General features: G+C 32.0%; 1 protein-coding gene and 1 long non-coding RNA gene across 15 annotated transcripts in view; both read right to left on the bottom strand.

The window, feature by feature from the left end:
• Window positions 1–5,269: 5,269 nt before the first annotated feature.
• Window positions 5,270–23,212, bottom strand: part of LOC117681679 (collagen alpha-6(VI) chain-like) — a 55,338-nt gene continuing 37,395 nt past the window's right edge. For 2 of the 14 annotated variants that reach the window (XM_066074692.1, XM_066074694.1), the window contains 5 exons: window positions 12,524–12,559; window positions 10,433–10,468; window positions 8,340–8,375; window positions 6,596–6,680; window positions 5,270–6,249 (listed from right to left, as the gene is read on the bottom strand). In XM_066074692.1, the coding sequence (XP_065930764.1) occupies window positions 5,928–6,249; window positions 6,596–6,680; window positions 8,340–8,375; window positions 10,433–10,468; window positions 12,524–12,559 (515 nt within the window). In that variant the 3' untranslated portion in view covers window positions 5,270–5,927. The remainder of the gene's footprint in view (window positions 6,250–6,595; window positions 6,681–8,339; window positions 8,376–10,432; window positions 10,469–12,523; window positions 12,560–23,212) is intronic. The other 12 variants (XM_066074695.1, XM_066074696.1, XM_066074698.1 and 9 more) reach the window with 12 other exon arrangements.
• LOC136272677 (uncharacterized) lies at window positions 15,517–22,057 on the bottom strand. Its single transcript, XR_010710672.1, has 2 exons — window positions 20,776–22,057; window positions 15,517–16,671 (listed from the first exon to the last, which is right to left on the bottom strand). It is a non-coding gene; the product is annotated as an uncharacterized lncRNA (long non-coding RNA).

Below are 23,212 nucleotides of genomic sequence, written 5' to 3'. Positions count from 1 at the left end.
AAAATCTTCTTTTAAGAAAATACATAAATGAATTCTAGAATAGCATATAAGTTTAAGAAAGTGAGCGCATTAGATTGTAAGTTTGCAGGAATCCTCGACACGAATCAATTGGGATTTAAATGTCAGTCTATAACCTCGAAAGGCTATGTACAGGTTTTAACAAAAATATATTTTTTGAGAGTCGAAGTACACGGCTATTCCGGTTATTAAAAAACTCACAAAGCTTTCAAAATATGGCAATGAGAGGTAAACCGATAACTAGTTGGAAATGTTTTAATGAAGTTATATTGTGTATATCCTAAAAAACTAGTAATAAGAAAAGATTTTTTTTATAGTGTTCATACAGCAGATCTAGAAATCAATAACAACAAATTAAAATATACCGGTATATTATAAATCAACATCATGTTATAATAACAAACATTTAAAACAAAAAAGTTTAATTTTTTTTTTTAAAAAGACCACCAGTTGGATTTGAACCCAAAACACTGAATGTATGTATTCACTAAATCCAGGACGAAACCACTGAGCCATGCGAGACTTGTCAATATATGCTCTATAAAGTACTGTTTGAAACAACACTGTCATATCAATGGACTTTGTTTTTTATCCTTCAAAAAATAATTTAAAAAAGTACATAATAAGTCATCTCTGGGTCATCTCTCCATCTTTTTTTAAAAAGCGACATTTTCAATGTTGAAATATGTTATCTTTACACGTTTCAAATTTGTGGAGAGAAGACCCAGAGACAACAAAATCATTTAAAAACAGTTGTAAATAAGTATGATTTTGCATGAATTGCAATGTGTTGCTATATTTGGACCCATATTATAATAAAACCTTTTGCATTTCAAATATTTTTCCACTCATTCCACATCCAACAGAAACCAAATAACGGTTATAATTCGAAAAATATTCAAAATTAATTGATGAAATTTTCACTCTCCTTGTGCACCCAGATTCCTGCCGAATCTACATCTTAAGCGCCCACATTCTTTACATTGGTTAATTTTTAAAAAAAAGTCTGCTATTGAGGAAATGTATATGTTATTGTATGCATATACATGTGGATAAGGTAGTGAATAATAATAACAAACCAGGTCAGTTTAAAGCTTGTGCCCCTCGAATATTATTTAGCCACTATGCAACCTGGTCTCAAGCGGCCGAGTCTGACCACCACATATGTTAGATTTTACTGGTTGGGGTTTATTATCAGATTATTATGAAGCATAACTGCACATATTTAACACATCAAATATATCAATCATATATTTTTAATGCAGCACATACAAATTGAATATGTAGTACAAATCTTTCTGAACATTTGAATTCATAAATGAAGCTGTGGATGGCAATATGATACAGTATTGTTTAAAATAAAGTAAAGAAATCATGATGCATACATGCACTTGATGATTACATCATTCTACACTTGTGTACCATGGGACCCCACATGTTTATACAGTGTATGCTAGCCTACATGTATTATGGTGTGTATATACAATAGTTCAATACAAACCGGAACTAAGACACACATGTACATACAGTATGTATATATAGCATAATAACAAATAAGAATTCAAAACAGTTTTACAGATATCTACTGAAAACTATACCAGCAAAATGAATTATATCATCTAAGATCCAAAAATTTACTGAAGTGCAAAACATAATCACCATGCAAACATGCATATGCACTTTGTAGGCCCTAATGAATTCTATAATTGTATACCCTGGGAACCCCACCTATTTCAAGTGCAATGTTTACAGTGTCTGGTGTGTAGTTCAATACACAAAATAATAGCCTAATAAGAAATAATAATTCAAAACAGCGATGATGTGCAAAACAACACGTGTGTAACGTACATGTACACTGCATGGACTGAAAAGAGCAAATGATTTGAAAAGAAAAGGTCAACACTACCTATTCTGTATTAAAACATACCTTTATTATCTCTCAAACGATGGTTGAGCTGCATTTTCCACTCTCGGCGTCTTGCAGGCCATGCATCTTATGAAAATGTTGACACACCGCTGTCAGCTGTTCGCAACCAAAACAAGGCGAGTAAAAGCGCTGTGTTGACGCGGATGGTAAGCAAACGACAATGTAATTTTAAGAAATAAACACCTTCAGTCACATATTTTCGATACAATATTCTTTAAAATAAAATTCAAAATGATTATTTAAAGCAGTCAATCGATAAATTTTTGCAGCGATCGCTTTACTATATCGAAAGTAGGAAAAAGATGAAAACATGAATAATGGGCGGAGCTAACGTCATGAAATGTCACGTGATATTCATGAGGTGAAATCTATGGGAGGCCTTAACCTAGCTGCGACGGCTTCCGTCCACCGGCTTCCAGCGTAGTAAGTGAATACTCGAAGGAGGTTACACGGGTGGTAAGATGTTCAATACCGGAACACTGGTGACTATGGCCGAATCATCACTGGGACATTGCTGGAGCCTTGCTGGAACCTTTTAATTATATATAAATAACAATATTTTCAATTAAACGTTACACTGTCACAATATACTTATTTACCTAATTACCGTAACTGCATGCCATACAATCACCCGAACAATACTCGCTCTACAAAACCGTTAAGTGTATCAGACCCCTTAACGTTTCAAACACTGTCACAGTTAAGCGTATAAGACCTCTTAACATGCAATATAGTTAAGTGTATAAGACCCCTTACCATCACAAAACAGTCAATGTATGACCAATAACGCCGTATAAGACTACGAAATATAAACTCACAAATAAACTAGCAAACCACGCTTGTCACACAAACGCACCATAACTCTACGGTAAATAAACAAGTATGTAAAACGTTAACACGAAAATACTATCGAATACGTATTAGAACAGTTACCTAAAGTCTTAAATATTACAAACAAGACTAAAGTATAAGGAAAAACGAACTTACCCCTAATGGAGATGGTTACCGTAAAAAATACGTTTAGCTATATAAGAAAAGATATCAGAAACGAAGATTGCGCTTGATTTGAAAAAGAAAAAGCAATATTTATAATTCAGCAAGACACAACTACCGTTTCTTTGAAAAATAATAAAAAGAGAATTAGAATATATGCAAACAAACTCAATGAGGTTGTTTTAAAAACCAGAAAAAAACTAGTAACAACTGTATTTCTAAAATTTCAAGGTAATTCCTGAATGTCCGAAAACTCTGAATAGTAACCTTGTATCTGCATAAAACAGGGATAAACTCATGTCTTATAAAAAACTAAATTAAATGTATATTTAAAAAAAGATTTAAACAGGTGTTTTATAAAATGCAAGCCTTCAGTGAATGCAAATACATTGTATCACCCAGGGTTGACCTCAACTTCAAAACAAACATCAGTTGCAGACAAAGGTGTTCATTAATCTTCATATGACAGATAGAGATAAGCCTCTAAATTTTCTGCAGCAGGCAAGATAATTCATCCCAGGGGATTAATTGTTCTGCTTTCTCATCCTTTTCTTCTAAATTTACAATAAGATTTTTTTTCAGAAATGACAGAATGGGGTTATTATCTGATAACCTGTTAAAATTAACAGCATAAAGGCTGAAAAAAATAAAATAATTAAAAAATAAAATAGTGAAAAAGGATATCTTAATATATATCTTGATTTTAGAATTCAATAAAATTATCATAAATCAATGTGTACGGTATTTTAACCAAAATAAAGTATGAATATTATATATTTTAAATCCATATTTCAAAGAATGTACACAATACTACACATCATTCAGAATTGACCTTAACTTCAAAACAAAGTTCATTTGCAGACACAGGCAGTGCAGTAATTAATCTCAATGTGACAAATAAAGATGAAGCTTAGGATTTTCTTCCTGTGGAAGGTTAATTAATCCCAAAGGACAAATATTGCACAGCCTTCCAAGTATACAATGGTAACATTCTCAGCAGTTATCTCTCTTTGCCCATTCATTATTATGCATAGTTAAGGAATCTACCCCACCACCCCAGCTCCAAACCAGAAGACATAGAGAACCAAACTTAGCATCAAAATATGTATTTTTGCCTACTAAACTACCATACCAAATTTGAACTTGATTGGGCAACCATGAAAAAAGTTATTAGAAAAAAACAGAAAATTTGTGGACGGAAGAGTGACAGACGGACGGACAGAAGGACGGACGGACAGAGTGATTACTATAGGGCACCCGCAAATCCTTGCGGGGCCCTAATTAATCTTTTAAACTCCATTTTGTCTGTTTGGCAGTGTACAACATCCTACCGTAGAATGTTATTGTTCTTCAAATTAGGATTGTGTGGTTCTATCTAAAGTAATTTTCAGTTTCAAAGTTAACTATGCCGATGGAAAGAACCTTGTAGTTATAGTCTATTTTCAAAATTAGAAACATTTGTGTTTAAAGTTAGAAAAACAATGTTAGAAAAATTTCCCTCTGTTAAGTCATGTGGGTAATCATATATAATTCAAGTAACAAGTGAACAAATGTTAGACATGCATCGATGCAGATGTTTGACAAATTAAACAATTTTTCTTTTTTTAATCGGGTTTATCATTTGTAAAATAGTTAAAAATATGCCAGTATAGGGATGTATATAAAATAAAGTCAAGAATGTAAATCCTAATGTAACCCTTTCTGATAAAATTCTAATGTATTCATAAGTCAAGAATACTTTTTTTTGTTTCTTCACGCAGAACGCTCAAGCACTGCTTAATAAAATTGATAATAATTGTTTTCAATTGATGAGGTAAAAATACTTTATCTTATATAATGTAGGTGACCTGTTATGCTTACAGACATCGGCGTACATGAGAGAACCATCAGTGGTCACTGATTTTGGAAAAGGACATTTCGTGATGGATGCTATGACGTCAGACTCATAAAAAAAAATAACGACCATGATCTTTTGCTGTATATCTTTACTCTTTCAAATATTCACTATTAATATTATATATAAATCATTATTTCTATACTATGTATTATTAATTCAATAACATAAATTAATTAAAAAAAATATGCACGCAAAAACATATATTTCTAATATATTTTGCGAGTTTTTCGCACTCAAATGAAATATTTAAATATTGAAATGTGAAATAAAAACCTAAATATATACCAAATATTGTGTTTGGCCAGACCTTTGTATTTTTAATTAGTAATATGTTTTATTAATCAAAGACTTGCATATTACATTAAAGACGTTGTTTACTCAGGGTTTTAGTTCTCAAATCCGGATTGTTAAAAGTTAAATTTTATGAGTAAAACTTGTTTTAAATACAAAAAATATTTATGAAATGAATTATTATTGACATAACAATATTTGTATTTACTTGATTATGGAATTAGGCTCTGACAAAGTTTGACGTTTAGCAAAACAGAGGAAATTCGGACTAAATTTTTCAGATTTTGTTTTCCACTGAAATATTGTTGGTAGAACTATAATATTTAAAATTAAGATTTTATTTGTTAGTTAACATAATTTAGCTTATTTTCCGTTGGTTTTATATATCTTTTTCTTTTCAAAAATCGTATGGTACACACTTCAAAAATATTGAAAAATGCTTAAAAATGATAGAGACACCTTATCTCAAATTTTGATCTTTGATCAGATACAAAAACTAAAAACTAATTATAATAACCTATGGATATAGCATATATAAGTTGATGTGAACATGTGAGGAAAACATTTTCATTAGCAAATGACCATTCCAGCACGCTATGTCTACAATGTCATGTTATTTCCATCATACATGTGGTCTCTATCTATCGCTGTGTGCAATACTTTAGGTATTTTAGCAATATGATCGAAAACTATCAAGTTGATTTTCAAAAGAATGAAAGATAAAAAAATCATACACACTTATACATATTAAATAAAGGGTAACTGCTGAGAGTTTGGTTTTTCTCCTTGATTGGTTTATTTTTATTGCATTCCGCTTGGTATATTGGTGGTCTGGGTATTCTGTATTGTATCTAGTGCGGTATATGGATGGTCTGGAGTAAGCCTTGCTCGGTCTATCTCCAGCTGTTGTTTTATCGTATGCGGTTCTGTGTATTGGTTATCTGATTTGGAAGCAAATTGACCTGTCACCGTTGATATGTCCGCCTGTACTGAATCCAGCTCGATGTATTGGTGAGCCTCAGTGAGGTCCAGTTCTGTGTAGTGGTCTTCACTCTTATTTGGTATTGGAGCTCTATGTTCTTCATAAACACTTCTGTTCACTTGTTGTTGACAAAGATGCCGTCTTTAATTAAAATTAAAAATAATTTGTTTCATGCTATTTAATGTTTGATAATATGGTGAGGTATGTGAAGACTAGTACATTTTTCATTTACTAGTACCAAAAACTTCTTATTAGTTTTTAAATCGGTGTAAATGTAATAACTTAAAATAGTTTGATTATACTCATATTAGTAAATATTTAGTGGTTTAATTTAACTTTAAAGCTTATTCAAAAGGGAAGAGTTGTATTTTCATTACGTATCTAAAATCCAATTTACCACATTTAAGGGTACTAGGTATAATTATGCATACATTAGACTGTTAGTAGTAAAAAATAAAACCGTTTAGTATCTTGATAACGCAATTACCTCTTCCCTAGAATGATGGCAAAAATAATGACAACTATTAACACTGCGCCTCCAGACAAAATAGGAACCAGGAAAGGAGATTGCTCTTGATTTAAAAAAAAAATATTTATTACAACAAGGCACATCTAACTTTTCTTTGAAAAAAATAAAATAAAGATGCCTCATTACATATTTAAATAATTTCTCAAACCAGCAGAAAATTACTTTATAATTATAGATAAAGTGATGCATAAGAAGTATATTACATAAATAGGCGAAAAATAAATGCAACTACGGATAAAATCATTTACAAAAATGAAGTTCAGTACTCATCAACAAAAGCCCCGGGCGGATTCGAACTCATGATCTGCAGTTCATAACCCGATACTTTAACCATTAAGACATGATATCTGACCAAATTCATTAATAAAAACATTTTAACAAAATATTTAAATCGCCATCTCTTGCCGTAGAATCTTAAAAAGACTCGATGGTCGTAGCCAATTAAAGACTCTAATGACCTACTTTAAAAGGAGAGTTATATAAAATATCTTTAAATATGAAGGTAAAACTTTACTTTACAACAGATTGTAGCTACACAAACTAAAAGTACTCTGGGCTAGCTCACAAACGATACCCCCGTAAGAAAAACATCATAACTCAAATATTTTCTGTAATAGAAAATGATGGATGCTATCTATTCAACCGTCCATGTTCTATCGAAAACAACTTCTCTATTTTTTAAAAAAGTTAAGGCTAATATGAGTACACAAATCCATTTCTCTTCTTTAAATTCCATTTTATTTCAACTTAACTGTTAATGCATGAGGACATATGCATCCTTATGATAAAAAACAGGACTGGAATCAAACGATAATCTACATTTCAAGCAGCCATTATCAGTTTTGAATTTTTTGTATACCGAGCCCGAATTGTTTTCAATTTTTTTTTCCATACAATTTAAAGAAAAAGATAAAATGCACCAGAACAGGCTTTATTCAAAGGAACGGGTATGATAATCTAATAGTTAAGATTATGTGATTTAAGTTAAGTAAGATTTGTGTCAAATTTTACCATCCATTCAATGTTCATGACACGTACAGACTTGAAATTAGTATTTTTATAAACAATGACCTTAAACCTGCCCAACTGACCATGGGTCAAGGTCATGTCAAACTTCAGATCATAAGCAATCTTTGGTGAAAAAAGAACTTCCAATGTTTCTACATAAAAAAGATATAAACTAGACACAAATTTTCACTTTTCCTGTTAGTAATCTTGACCTTGCCCGAATGACCTTGGGTCAAGGTCAACACACATCATGTCATAAGCAATCTTTGTGTGAAGTAGAAACTTCCAATGTTTCTCTATTTGAGAGATATGGACTGGACGAAATTTTGCATTTTTCCTGCCAGTGACATTGCCCAAGTGACCCTGGGTCAAGGTCATGACACACCCTCAGGTCATAAGGAATATATGTGTGAAGTAGGAATTCGAATGTTTCTCCACTAGAAAGACATGGACCGGACACGAATTTTTCACAGACAGACAGATGGACAGATAGACAAGGTGATTCCTATACACCCCACCCAAACTTCGTTTGAGGGGGGTATAAATATATCTTTTAAAATTATGTAGTTCTGATGGTTAATTTGTTGAGCATCCGGCCTACAGATGTAGTGAGGTACTTTAATGGGGTAATTCTATAAACCCAACAAACTTATTGACCATTTTATTATTATTTGGTACTGACAATGATACGTACCATCTTCTGCACGAGTGTTATTGGTCCCAGATTCTACTATAGAAGGAAAAAGAAAACTATATATTTATTTAAAGTACATCATTACATTGATACAGTTTGTTACAACTCACATTAATTGCGAACGAAGCGAGCTCTACTGGCAAGACATGTGTGAAAAGAAAATTCGGACTAGTTCCACATTGATTTTTAGAGAAAAAAAAACGGGGGGGGGGGGACCTATGTCTGTAATTTTTTATGTAAGTTTTAAAAAATGTCTGCTGCAAGAAAAGAGGAAATAAACGTCAATGAACATATTGTTAAAATCTTATTTATTCAACAAAATTGTGTCTGAGATAAATTTTACCAATAAATAATTTTTTTTCATAAATTAGAAATAATAATGAAAAAAATATGTTTTATTTTATTTTGCATTCAAAATCATTTGCGTTATGTTGCTACTTTTATTTTTATTGATTTATGATAATTCATTTTTTGATCACACGCTGCGCTCGCCCCAACGGTCGCACTGTAAAACATATTATAGGCATAATTTGAGAAGAAATAAAACTAATATGAATCTACGGGTTTTTTTTCAATTCCAAAGGTATATAAGGTTTGGGACATAAAGAGTTTCAATTTTTTTTCGTTTATAACACATTCATTCCTCATAGAACTACCTAGAGGTACTTTGAGAATTTTACATACTCATGCTCTTGATATGGGGTACACATTTGTATTGATTTATCATTATTCATCATTTGATCACATGCTGCGTTCGCCCCAACGGTCGCAACGTAAAACATATTATATTAACACCTACAAACAAAGTATTGAAAGTACTGATAGTTGGAGGCATAATTTAGGAAGAAAAAAAACTAATATCAATCTACTTTTTTATATCTTTAAATATGAAGGTAAAACTTTACTTTACAACAGATTGTAGCTACACAAACTAAAAGTACTCTGGGCTAGCTCACAAACGATACCCCCGTAAGAAAAACATCATAACTCAAATATTTTCTGTAATAGAAAATGATGGATGCTATCTATTCAACCGTCCATGTTCTATCGAAAACAACTTCTCTATTTTTTAAAAAAGTTAAGGCTAATATGAGTACACAAATCCATTTCTCTTCTTTAAATTCCATTTTATTTCAACTTAACTGTTAATGCATGAGGACATATGCATCCTTATGATAAAAAACAGGACTGGAATCAAACGATAATCTACATTTCAAGCAGCCATTATCAGTTTTGAATTTTTTGTATACCGAGCCCGAATTGTTTTCAATTTTTTTTTCCATACAATTTAAAGAAAAAGATAAAATGCACCAGAACAGGCTTTATTCAAAGGAACGGGTATGATAATCTAATAGTTAAGATTATGTGATTTAAGTTAAGTAAGATTTGTGTCAAATTTTACCATCCATTCAATGTTCATGACACGTACAGACTTGAAATTAGTATTTATATAAACAATGACCTTAAACCTGCCCAACTGACCATGGGTCAAGGTCATGTCAAACTTCAGATCATAAGCAATCTTTGGTGAAAAAAGAACTTCCAATGTTTCTACATAAAAAAGATATAAACTAGACACAAATTTTCACTTTTCCTGTTAGTAATCTTGACCTTGCCCGAATGACCTTGGGTCAAGGTCAACACACATCATGTCATAAGCAATCTTTGTGTGAAGTAGAAACTTCCAATGTTTCTCTATTTGAGAGATATGGACTGGACGAAATTTTGCATTTTTCCTGCCAGTGACATTGCCCAAGTGACCCTGGGTCAAGGTCATGACACACCCTCAGGTCATAAGGAATATATGTGTGAAGTAGGAATTCGAATGTTTCTCCACTAGAAAGACATGGACCGGACACGAATTTTTCACAGACAGACAGATGGACAGATAGACAAGGTGATTCCTATACACCCCACCCAAACTTCGTTTGAGGGGGGTATAAATATATCTTTTAAAATTATGTAGTTCTGATGGTTAATTTGTTGAGCATCCGGCCTACAGATGTAGTGAGGTACTTTAATGGGGTAATTCTATAAACCCAACAAACTTATTGACCATTTTATTATTATTTGGTACTGACAATGATACGTACCATCTTCTGCACGAGTGTTATTGGTCCCAGATTCTACTATAGAAGGAAAAAGAAAACTATATATTTATTTAAAGTACATCATTACATTGATACAGTTTGTTACAACTCACATTAATTGCGAACGAAGCGAGCTCTACTGGCAAGACATGTGTGAAAAGAAAATTCGGACTAGTTCCACATTGATTTTTAGAGAAAAAAAAACGGGGGGGGGGACCTATGTCTGTAATTTTTTATGTAAGTTTTAAAAAATGTCTGCTGCAAGAAAAGAGGAAATAAACGTCAATGAACATATTGTTAAAATCTTATTTATTCAACAAAATTGTGTCTGAGATAAATTTTACCAATAAATAATTTTTTTTCATAAATTAGAAATAATAATGAAAAAAATATGTTTTATTTCATTTTGCATTCAAAATCATTTGCGTTATGTTGCTACTTTTATTTTTATTGATTTATGATAATTCATTTTTTGATCACATGCTGCGCTCGCCCCAACGGTCGCACTGTAAAACATATTATAGGCATAATTTGAGAAGAAATAAAACTAATATGAATCTACGGGTTTTTTTTCAATTCCAAAGGTATATAAGGTTTGGGACATAAAGAGTTTCAATTTTTTTTCGTTTATAACACATTCATTCCTCATAGAACTACCTAGAGGTACTTTGAGAATTTTACATACTCATGCTCTTGATATGGGGTACACATTTGTATTGATTTATCATTATTCATCATTTGATCACATGCTGCGTTCGCCCCAACGGTCGCAACGTAAAACATATTATATTAACACCTACAAACACAGTATTGAAAGTACTGATAGTTGGAGGCATAATTTAGGAAGAAAAAAAACTAATATCAATCTACTTTTTTATATCTTTAAATATGAAGGTAAAACTTTACTTTACAACAGATTGTAGCTACACAAACTAAAAGTACTCTGGGCTAGCTCACAAACGATACCCCCGTAAGAAAAACATCATAACTCAAATATTTTCTGTAATAGAAAATGATGGATGCTATCTATTCAACCGTCCATGTTCTATCGAAAACAACTTCTCTATTTTTTAAAAAAGTTAAGGCTAATATGAGTACACAAATCCATTTCTCTTCTTTAAATTCCATTTTATTTCAACTTAACTGTTAATGCATGAGGACATATGCATCCTTATGATAAAAAACAGGACTGGAATTAAACGATAATCTACATTTCAAGCAGCCATTATCAGTTTTGAATTTTTTGTATACCGAGCCCGAATTGTTTTCAATTTTTTTTTCCATACAATTTAAAGAAAAAGATAAAATGCACCAGAACAGGCTTTATTCAAAGGAACGGGTATTATAATCTTATAGTTAAGATTATGTGATTTAAGTTAAGTAAGATTTGTGTCAAATTTTACCATCCATTCAATGTTCATGACACGTACAGACTTGAAATTAGTATTTTTATAAACAATGACCTTAAACCTGCCCAACTGACCATGGGTCAAGGTCATGTCAAACTTCAGATCATAAGCAATCTTTGGTGAAAAAAGAACTTCCAATGTTTCTACATAAAAAAGATATAAACTAGACACAAATTTTCACTTTTCCTGTTAGTAATCTTGACCTTGCCCGAATGACCTTGGGTCAAGGTCAACACACATCATGTCATAAGCAATCTTTGTGTGAAGTAGAAACTTCCAATGTTTCTCTATTTGAGAGATATGGACTGGACGAAATTTTGCATTTTTCCTGCCAGTGACATTGCCCAAGTGACCCTGGGTCAAGGTCATGACACACCCTCAGGTCATAAGGAATATATGTGTGAAGTAGGAATTCGAATGTTTCTCCACTAGAAAGACATGGACCGGACACGAATTTTTCACAGACAGACAGATGGACAGATAGACAAGGTGATTCCTATACACCCCACCCAAACTTCGTTTGAGGGGGGTATAAATATATCTTTTAAAATTATGTAGTTCTGATGGTTAATTTGTTGAGCATCCGGCCTACAGATGTAGTGAGGTACTTTAATGGGGTAATTCTATAAACCCAACAAACTTATTGACCATTTTATTATTATTTGGTACTGACAATGATACGTACCATCTTCTGCACGAGTGTTATTGGTCCCAGATTCTACTATAGAAGGAAAAAGAAAACTATATATTTATTTAAAGTACATCAATACATTGATACAGTTTGTTACAACTCACATTAATTGCGAACGAAGCGAGCTCTACTGGCAAGACATGTGTGAAAAGAAAATTCGGACTAGTTCCACATTGATTCAACGGATTTTTTTGGCGTCAGTTACTCAGACCAGTTATGCTCTGTTTTTATCGAACCAGCAGTTCCTTGTAAATATGGTTTTGCATTTCACACTCTCTCGTGAACATGATGAAAATAGAAAAAAGACTATGTATATGCATTGTAAAAATACTGCTGACTAAGACTAACGGAGTTATCGTCCTTTCGAGTGACTTCACAATGGATTTACACATTGATCAGACAGTAAATTTCGACCCACAATGCAGTTCCAAAAATGACGTTCTCACCTTAAATTCTCGCGAGAATCAAAGTGAAACTTTTGAGAAACAGAGGAAATGTGTAATTCCAAAAACATCATGCTTTTTAAGTACATCAAACAGTATATTTCGCGTATTTTATTTTTCAGGGTAGTTTTTAAAGAAACATACGACACTTGAGCGACGCAAACTTTGACAAAATAATAAGGGGAAATTACTCTAACTAGTTATTGTAAAATTGCAGAAATATAAATACCAAAATCTTCTCAAAATCATGCAGAGCTAACGAATGGGGACATTTCTTTAGAGATAGGAAACAGTTGTAACTTGCTCTCATTAGGATGAATGCTTATATTTATTTTATTCACTATATTTACGCTAATTTCCTGGAACGTTTTTTGAAAAGGGACGTGGCAGCCTCACTCAAAAATCTTTACAAGCAAAAACAAAACAAATTCTCAAAATCAGAAAAATTCTCATCCGGGGTGAGGAATTGGAATATGTAATATGCCTTTTATCTTAAGCTGCTCAATGGTATCTTTATTTCTACTTCCATTTCATGCTCCCGTGAGGGGGGGGGGGTGCGACATTCTCTTCATATGATCTGCAAGGTTTTTTTTATACGTAAATTAAAAAAAAAACGGGGGGGGGGGGACCTATGTCTGTAATTTTTTATGTAAGTTTTAAAAAATGTCTGCTGCAAGAAAAGAGGAAATAAACTTCAATGAACATATTGTTAAAATCTTATTTATTCAACAAAATTGTGTCTGAGATAAATTTTACCAATAAATAATTTTTTTTCATAAATTAGAAATAATAATGAAAAAAAATATGTTTTATTTTATTTTGCATTCAAAATCATTTGCGTTATGTTGCTACTTTTATTTTTATTGATTTATGATAATTCATTTTTTGATCACATGCTGCGCTCGCCCCAACGGTCGCACTGTAAAACATATTATAGGCATAATTTGAGAAGAAATAAAACTAATATGAATCTACGGTTTTTTTTTCAATTCCAAAGGTATATAAGGTTTGGGACATAAAGAGTTTCAATTTTTTTTCGTTTATAACACATTCATTCCTCATAGAACTACCTAGAGGTACTTTGAGAATTTTACATACTCATGCTCTTGATATGGGGTACACATTTGTATTGATTTATCATTATTCATTATTTGATCACATGCTGCGTTCGCCCCAACGGTCGCAACGTAAAACATATTATATTTACACCTACAAACAAAGTATTGAAAGTACTGATAGTTGGAAGCATAATTTAGGAAGAGAAAAAACTAATATCAATCTACTTTTTTTCAAATCCAAAGGTATATAAGGTTTGGGGCATAAAGAGTTGTTAAATTTTTTTTCTATTTTTCGTTGATAGCACATTCATTAAAATTACAACTACCTAGATACGCCGTATTCTTTACATTTACATAACCAAGCTTTAAGCCTACAATAATGTTATTAATTTCACTACACTCTGCTTAGCAAGAATAAGGTAACTGTGTCTCGGGACAGGCCTTCACAACAGTTAAAATGCCTCCTAAATACCCGTAATGTAGCAAAAAATTGCAGAATCGCTCCGAAACGATTTTTGAAGAAAATTAATGAACCCGCATCGAAAATAACAGTCAAATCATTAATAACAAATCATTTTGAGGCTGTAAATACCTTAAATTTAAGTTAAATTAATGAAGAATTTAACAATTTGTCACCAACATTTTTTACCCGCTTCGAATTTACACACCATGGTGACATTCAGAACTTTCGGGATTTTTCATATCAAATGCACTGAGTTAAAGATATCTCCCATTTGTCCTTTGATTAACAGAGTATATACAGATTTTCATTGAAAAATTGCCACGTATTTGCAATATCGTTTCTGTGAGAGTTTATCTATGCATATGTGATATTGTGGAAACATAAACTAAAGAGCATCCCATGATTTAGCATAAATGTAATGCGCATGTGCAAAATTGTAAAATCCAAAAAAAGGAATTTTCATTGATTATTAATAACCAAACCCTGATTGAGAAAAAATGAATAAATTGGTAATCTTCAAGTATCAATAATGTTTAAAATATATAAAACAAACTATATTGCACATATACTGGTGTACACCTTCAAATGTACATGAGGTATACACAAGTTGTTTAAATATCCTAGCTGTGAGATTTGACAGGCATTGTACGCTCTCCTCCTTTTCTTACCAGAGCTGCGTTCAAGATCGTACAAGCTAGCCTAGCCGCTCAGTCGTACATATCTAGGTCTATTGAACGGACTGGCAAGTTAGTCGCTAGGTCTCAGATTTGAAGATGAAAATATTCAACTAAAGACAAATTACATCGACATAATTTTTAAATTTCAAGCGGAAATATACATGTTAAGATTCATTATAACATAAAATTAGGGGAAAACAATTTCTTATGCTAGTTACAAAAAGAAATCAAAGTACTGAAGTACTGACGGGAGTTGATTTTATCGATTATTATTTATTTAAAAATCAATTTATCTTGCATGGCAATTAGTTTCTAGTTTGTATTTGAATTACGCAATTTTTTAAAATATGAATTTTTAGACTTTTCCGACAAGAATTTCGAGAAACCCCATATGAATCATGTTGTGTAATATTTAAAGATAGATTTCAACTACTAGTATGTATTAGTTATCGAAACAATTCTAAAAATTGTATGGATCCAAGCACTATTGATATCGAACTCTAGTCACGTTTAACTAGACGCTCGGCTGTCTCCGTTAATATCCGACAAGCAAGAGAGCCCCCTCTATGCTTGTCGCAGATTTACGGAGACAGCCGAGCGTCTGGTTGAACGAGACTATATTAACTCTGGCGTAGGAATACATGAGACTACAAACATATCTAAATTGTTCGTAGAATATAAAATTTGACTATTTTCAAAATGTTTATAGATAAGTTTCCTTGAAAAACAATGCTTCAGCATACATTACATCGAATTTGTTGTCTATTATTTTAAGAACTTAGTCTTGTCAGCGGTGATGATTTGTGCTTAGGTCCAAACACTGTTTCACTTTCGGTTTGCCAGAGTAACTGCATAGGAGAGTTGATTAAAATCAACTCCCAAAAACAAAATAAAAAAATTAAAACTGGAGAAGAAATAATGGAAATCGAGCAAAACTTAACTCAAAACACAATTGCCGAACTTAATGATAAACAGAATGAACTAGAGCAAATAAGGAGTGGTATATTAAAAGGACAATGTATAAGATCCAGAGCTAAATGGATTGAAGAAAGAAAAAAGCCCATCAAGTGTTTTTTGAGTCTAGAATCCAGAACCTTTATTAGCAAACAAATTCCAAGAATACAAAAAGATGACGTGTCAATTATTACTCACCAATTCAAAATTCTAAATGAAATTAAAATGTTTTATGAAAATCTTTACAGAAAAAGAGAAACTATATATACAGAGGATTTTCGATCAAAATTAAACAAATTCAATGTAACAAAGTTAACAAAAGAAGAATCTGATACTTTAGAGGGTTCATTAAATAATACTGAAGTGTATAATTTTCTGAAAAAAAAATAAGGAATGACAAAAGTCCCGGCCCAGATGGTTTCACCTGTAAATTCTTTAAGACTTTGGTGTTTTGTGACTAAAACTATTAATAATTCTTATGAAATAGGTCAAGTCTCAGACCATAATAAATTTGGTTTAATTACTTGTATACCAAAAGCAGGGAAACCTATGAAAGCCGAGAAGGATCATTCGAGATTCGAGATTCGAAATACGAGATTCGAAATACGAGATTCGAGATTCGAAATTCGAGATTCAATATCTAAATTAACCAATCAAATCAAGAATTTGAAAATATGTATCCTAGCGACATCAAACTGTTCTAAATAAAAATCATACGTACATGCTCTTATTTAAGAAATGAACTCAATGTCTACCCAAGTTATACTCGTTTAACCTGGGTTGGGGCAATTTACGCTTTATAATCCGCGAAGCGGATTATAAAAAAGCGTAAATTGCTCCAACCCAGGTTATACGAGTATAACTTGGGTAGATATTGAGTTCATTCCTTATAATTTAATTTTCTGGAATTTGCTGTACAAATTGAGTCCGTTTTACTTTTAAAAATGATATAAATCTGTTCAAAATTCAAACGTAACGTCAAGTGAATTATTACGTTGGTGCATTGTGACGTGTCTTGTGACGTGCAAACCAGGTTATACAAATTTAACTAAATTTTTCTATCCAATCAAATGCCGCGTTACAACCATAATTAAATTATATACAAATAAATGCTATGTTCACTTCTCCCTACCTAACTAAATAATTATTTGTATTTACTTTTACACAGAATATCTAAGTAGACTAGTAATAATGCAGTATGCTTCGCGGATCTAAGTGATTTTGTTTGCCCTGGTGCATTTCCACCTGATGCGTTTGAACCCTAAGGTATTTCACCACCAGTAATAGTTTAAAACCCGGGTTTATTCACCCCTTTTGTGTAAAAATGCGGTTATGGTAGAGAACTTCATAAGCGTAGCTAATTTTTTCTGTAGGGGGTCCTAGGCCAATTTTAAAAAAATTTACTATGTAAATTTAATAAGCTCCAATTTTCCCGAGGAGGGGGTCCAGATCCCCTGACCCCCTCCTTTCTAGATCCCCGCATGAAGATTAGTACATGTATCTAAATAATCTAAATATAAATAATCTGTCCTGTTTCACTAATAAATATAAGCATTACTTATCGTTTTTATGTATGCATACAGTGATACACTAGTACTATGATTATAAACAAATCATTGAGATATTATCACATCATACGGAATGATTAATAAATACAATTTTTTTCCTTTTCCTCAGTAAACAACTTATTATGAGTCTTACTTTTGGAATTGTTTTCAATATAGAAGGATACCTACTCTCTACAATTAAAGGTAGGGATAATAGGGTGCCAATTTGTTCACATTGCCGATTTCTTGTGCAGAGAACAGTAAAACCTTTTATTTGATTGTGCATGAATATTTCAAATTTATTGTTGTACATATATTTAAGAAATGAACTCAATGTCTACCCAAGTTATACTCGTATAACCTGGGTTGGGGCAATTTACGCTTTATAATCCGCGAAGCGGATTATAAAAAAGCGTAAATTGCTCCAACCCAGGTTATACGAGTATAACTTGGGTAGATATTGAGTTCATTCCTTATAATTTAATTTTCTGGAATTTGCTGTACAAATTGAGTCCGTTTTACTTTTAAAAATGATATAAATCTGTTCAAAATTCAAACGTAACGTCAAGTGAATTAGTACGTTGGTGCATTGTGACGTGTCTTGTGACGTTCAAACCAGGTTATACAAATTTAACTAAATTTTTCTATCCAATCAAATGCCGCGTTACAACCAGAATTAAATTATTTTGTTATAATTCATTCATTGATATATCAACAAGAAAGAATAAAAGCATATGTTTCACAGCCAAGTTAAGTTTCTCTGTAGTTTCCTACCCCCTACCCCCACCGCACCAAAATTGACAATAATTACATATAAGTCACACAAATGTTTACTTTTTTTGTAAGTAAATCTCTAAAGATGTAAATAAGCACTGCAAACAAAGATGTGTGTATTTAATATACTACTACATTACACTTAGCCAGATAAAATGTAATCAGGATGAAGCTACAAGGGGTGAGTGGTGCAAATTTACCAATTTGTCGCCATACACACAGAACACCAAATAAAAAAACTGTGAGTGGTGTGTGGAATGCATAAAAGATGGCGGCAAATTATCTCAAATAATCAGTGCAAAACCCCACAAATAGGCTGTTATTTGTTACATATCCTGCAAAAACATTGATAAAAAATGTTATCGTCCCATAACATAGCCGATTAAGTTAATGTGTACATATGGTCAACGTACATGTATTTCTAATATACAAGAAGACGGACGAATCAGGCGGGGATCCAGAAAATTAAATTTCAAAAATGATCGGTTAAATTACATTAAATGCTTTGAAAATTGTTTTAAACTATCGCACGGGTCAAAATGCGTGATAGAAGCTATGTACAGTGTAATTGGAAACTTCATTTTATATCAATATGTAGTATTACCTATTATAACAAATGAGAGTATAGCACAACTGCCACAAGCAATACATCCTTTACCGGCACCACCTCCCTCCCCTTAAAAAATGAAACAATTGCCGTTTTATTTGCTAAAATGTGTGTGGTTCAAGATTTTTCTAAAGGACATACCCGATTAGAATTGAAAAAGAGTCGAACGTTTAAAACTAATTTTGTCAAAATTTTTAGATTCATTTGGTTATATTTTGGTCCATTTGGGTAAATATATGCACCAGCGCAGCTCTAATTTATATATAATCCGGCCATAAATTCAAAATATTTTCAAAAATTAATAGCTTTAAATCCAGTGGATGAAAGAAAAGGAAAGCAAGTCGAACTCGATGAGTGCTAATACCTGTGTTGAATGAATGGTACAGTAGGATATGCGCAAAAAAGTCCCGTCTACTCTTTCCTACCCTATAATTATTGGAATATTAAATCCGATTATAAGAGTCAAATTAAAAATCAAGTACGGATATGTACCTGTTTATCAAAAGTAAAACTACTCATAATTTATCTACAGTGCATCGTTATGGAGCTACACAGAAAGTTTTATATTAATTTGCCGAGCCAAAGAAAACAAAGTGGGGACAGAATAACTGACAAATTAATTAGGACTATATAGCCCCCCCCCCCCTCTCTTGAAATGTATATACTGAAAACAGATTATTGGCGTACAACATCTGCACACAATTTAAAGAAAATTTCATGTTTTTTTTATCATTTTCGCTAGCTAATGTAAGACATCAAAAATACCCCAAACCCCCTCACGGAAAAGGAAATGCTAGGTGATTAGAGAGAGAGAGAGAGAGAGAGAGAGAGAGAGAGAGAGAGAGAGAGAGAGAGAGAGAGAGAGTCGATGTAAATCACAGGTGCGCTAACACCGTTAAAATTAAAGCATGCTAGTTGGTCTGCCCTACCCTAGCTACCTCCTCTCTTTTCTCGTTTTAGAGGCTTAATTATTGTCTATATATGCTTGTAACAAATCAAATCAATTTCAAATTCTAAATCAAACTGAATTTGACACTACAAAACTCTCTCTGTGTCTGTCTGTCTGTCTCTCTCTCTCTCTCTCTCTCTCTCTCTCTCTCTCTCTCTCTCTCTCTCTCTCTCTCTCTCTCATATCGACAATGGCATTGCCATACCCTACAATACACTATTCTTATCTGGATTTTTGTCTTTGAGGTTGTAAATCATTATATCTTCTATGGTTTAAAACTTTATCATTACCTATATTTTGACATGTCGATTATTTCATTGAGTTTCGTTTCATAGCTAAAACATTTAGATTAAACAGATCTTTCTTCGCGAGCCGATTTTTACATAGTTGGGGCGAATACACTTCGGGTTAAAATTGTTCGGGGGAGGGGGGGGGATACATACAGGGCAAACAGAACCACTTAGATTCGCAAAGCCAACAGTGTTATTTCCAATTTAATGGTTTATACTGTGTGGGATTAATTCATCAATATTAATTTAACCATTTTATAACCACTATATAAGAGCTATTAAGACATTTATTTGTAGGAAAGAGCATGTACGAATGATCTTTATTTAGAACAGTTTGATGTTGCTAGGATACAGGTTTCAGATCCATGATTTGATTGGTTAATTTAGATATTGAATCTCGAATTTCGAATCTCGAATCTCGTATTTCGAATCTCGTATTTCGAATCTCGAATCTCGAATGATCCTTCTCGGCTTTCGTAGAAACCTAACCAGCATATGAAAAATTGGCGCCCTATTACCCTATTTAATGTTGTCTATAAAATAGGATATATAGCAGAACGTATTAAAGTACACTTAGATAAACTAAGAAATAGAGACCAAAATGGGTTCATTAAAGGAAGATTTATTGGAGAAAATATAAGACTAATCTATGACATTATACAATATACAGATCATAAATAAATACCTGGACTGTTAATGGATATAGATTTTGAAACGTCTTTTGACACAATTTCCTTAGAATTCATTAATCAAACATTAGATGTTTTCAACTTTGGTTATAAGCAAAAAAAAAAAGAAAAAAGAAATAAGGATTAACACATTTTATAAAGGAAAAAAGTCATGTGTTTTACAGAACGGACTTAGCTCAGATTACATATAGCCTCAAAGGGGCTGCAGACAAGAAGATCCTATATCGCCCTATTTCTTTCTCCTCTGTGCAGAAATTCTTGGAATAATAATTCGAAATAATAAAGACATAAAAAGTATTGAAATTGGAAATGTAGAATATAAGCTGTCCCAATATGCAGACGTTACATCCCTTATTTCTGATGGCTCTCCCCTTACACTTGATGGCATTCTAAGAGAATTAGACTTCTTTGAAAACATATCGGGTCTTAAAATTAATTTCCAAAAAACAAAAATGGTATGGATAGGCGAGATGCTTTTCACCATACCCGATGGAAGCTAGACTGGAATAACACAACATTTGACCGTCTCGGATTCAAATTTTCAATTAATCGTGAAGAAATGTCCGAATTAAATTATGCTCATAAATTATCAGAAATCAATAAAATAATGAATTAATGGACACATAGAAGACTAACACCAATAGGGAGACTTAAAATAATAAAATCATTAATTATACCAAAATTAAATCACTTAATATTAGGTCTACCAAATCCAGATCAAACGATAAAAAAAAATTGATTTTTACCACTTTTTATGGGGATGCAACATGCATAAAATAAAGTAATCCACTTTAATACAAGATTATAAATATGGAGGGCTAAAAATGATTGATTACCCAGCGTTTATCATTGCGCTAAAATCCAGCTTGATGAAAAGATTAATTAATTCCAATGCAAAATGGGTAAAACGTTTAGAAACAACCTTAGAAATTGAAATATCAGATTTATGGAAAAGAGCATTAGATTTTACTTTTGAAATGATTAGAAAAATACCAAATTTATATTGGGAAAAAGTGTTACTAAGCTGGGCAAAGGTAATAAAATCAACAAGTAAGCAAACTGAAAAACAATTTAATAATGAACTTTTATGGGACAACCCAAACTTTTTGATAGGATATTCCTCAGTATTTAAAAAAAATATTTTAGAGTAGAGTTTACTTTAATTAGTGATCTGTTTGACTGTAATGGAAATTTTTTTAGCTTAGAAATATTAAATGACATAAAAGTGAATACAAATTTCGATTGAATATGCAGGTTTAAAAAAACCAATAATAAAAACACATAGACAATACATATATGAGCAAAGAACATGGACCTAAACATTCAAACTCTATTTATCTTTTTCATAGGGATACAAAAGGATGTAAGCAAATGTATAACACGTTAATTGAAAATAAAAGAGAACCGATAACATCCTTGAAGAAAACTTCACCGATTTAGAATGGAATAGAATCTACTGTCTTTGCTTTAAAGCGGTTCAAGAAAGTAAACCCAACTGGCTCAAATATAAAATTTTACATAGAATTATACCTACAAATTATTATCTGCACAAGTTGAAATTAATTGATTCTCCCTTATGTAGCTTCTGTAAGACAAATATTGAAACAATCAATCATCTCTTTTATAAATGTTTTTATGTAAAAGGACTGTGATGTTGAGGAATGGTTTTTAAATGAATTTGATATTTCCATAGTTTTTGATACAAAATCTGTTTTATTTGGTAGATTTCTAAAACCAAGCATCTATAAACTGTACAATTTAATATCAATGGTTATTAAATGGTATATTTTTGCAACCAAATACAAAACCCATACCTAAGTTTTGAATAAGTAAAACAAATAATAAAAATCAGGATTCTGCTTGAAAAATATATGTTATTGAAAAACTGTAGATACTTAGATTTTGAAAACCACTAGCAAACAATTTGTGAGAAACTATAACAAGTTTTATGACATTAATTTTAGTCTGTTTTGCAAAAAAAACACATGTTTTTAGAATATATGGATAATTCATTTTATTTAGATTTATAATAAGATATTACAATAAAATTCATTATAACTTAAAGAATGAACAAAATATCACTAAATTAATAGACTTCATGTTTGTTACAAAGTAGTTACTAAGGTGGTCATCTTGATTTTTAGCATAAATATTTTGGCTACGGATATCTACGCAGCGGCTAGACTTGCTTACCGTTCAACTACGTAGCCCTTCATAGCAGGTACGATCTTG

The sequence above is a fragment of the Magallana gigas genome, chromosome 2 (assembly GCF_963853765.1).
Source record: "Magallana gigas chromosome 2, xbMagGiga1.1, whole genome shotgun sequence".
NCBI classification, from domain to species: Eukaryota; Metazoa; Mollusca; class Bivalvia; order Ostreida; family Ostreidae; genus Magallana; species Magallana gigas.
This window is presented reverse-complemented; position numbering and strand designations above follow the sequence as displayed.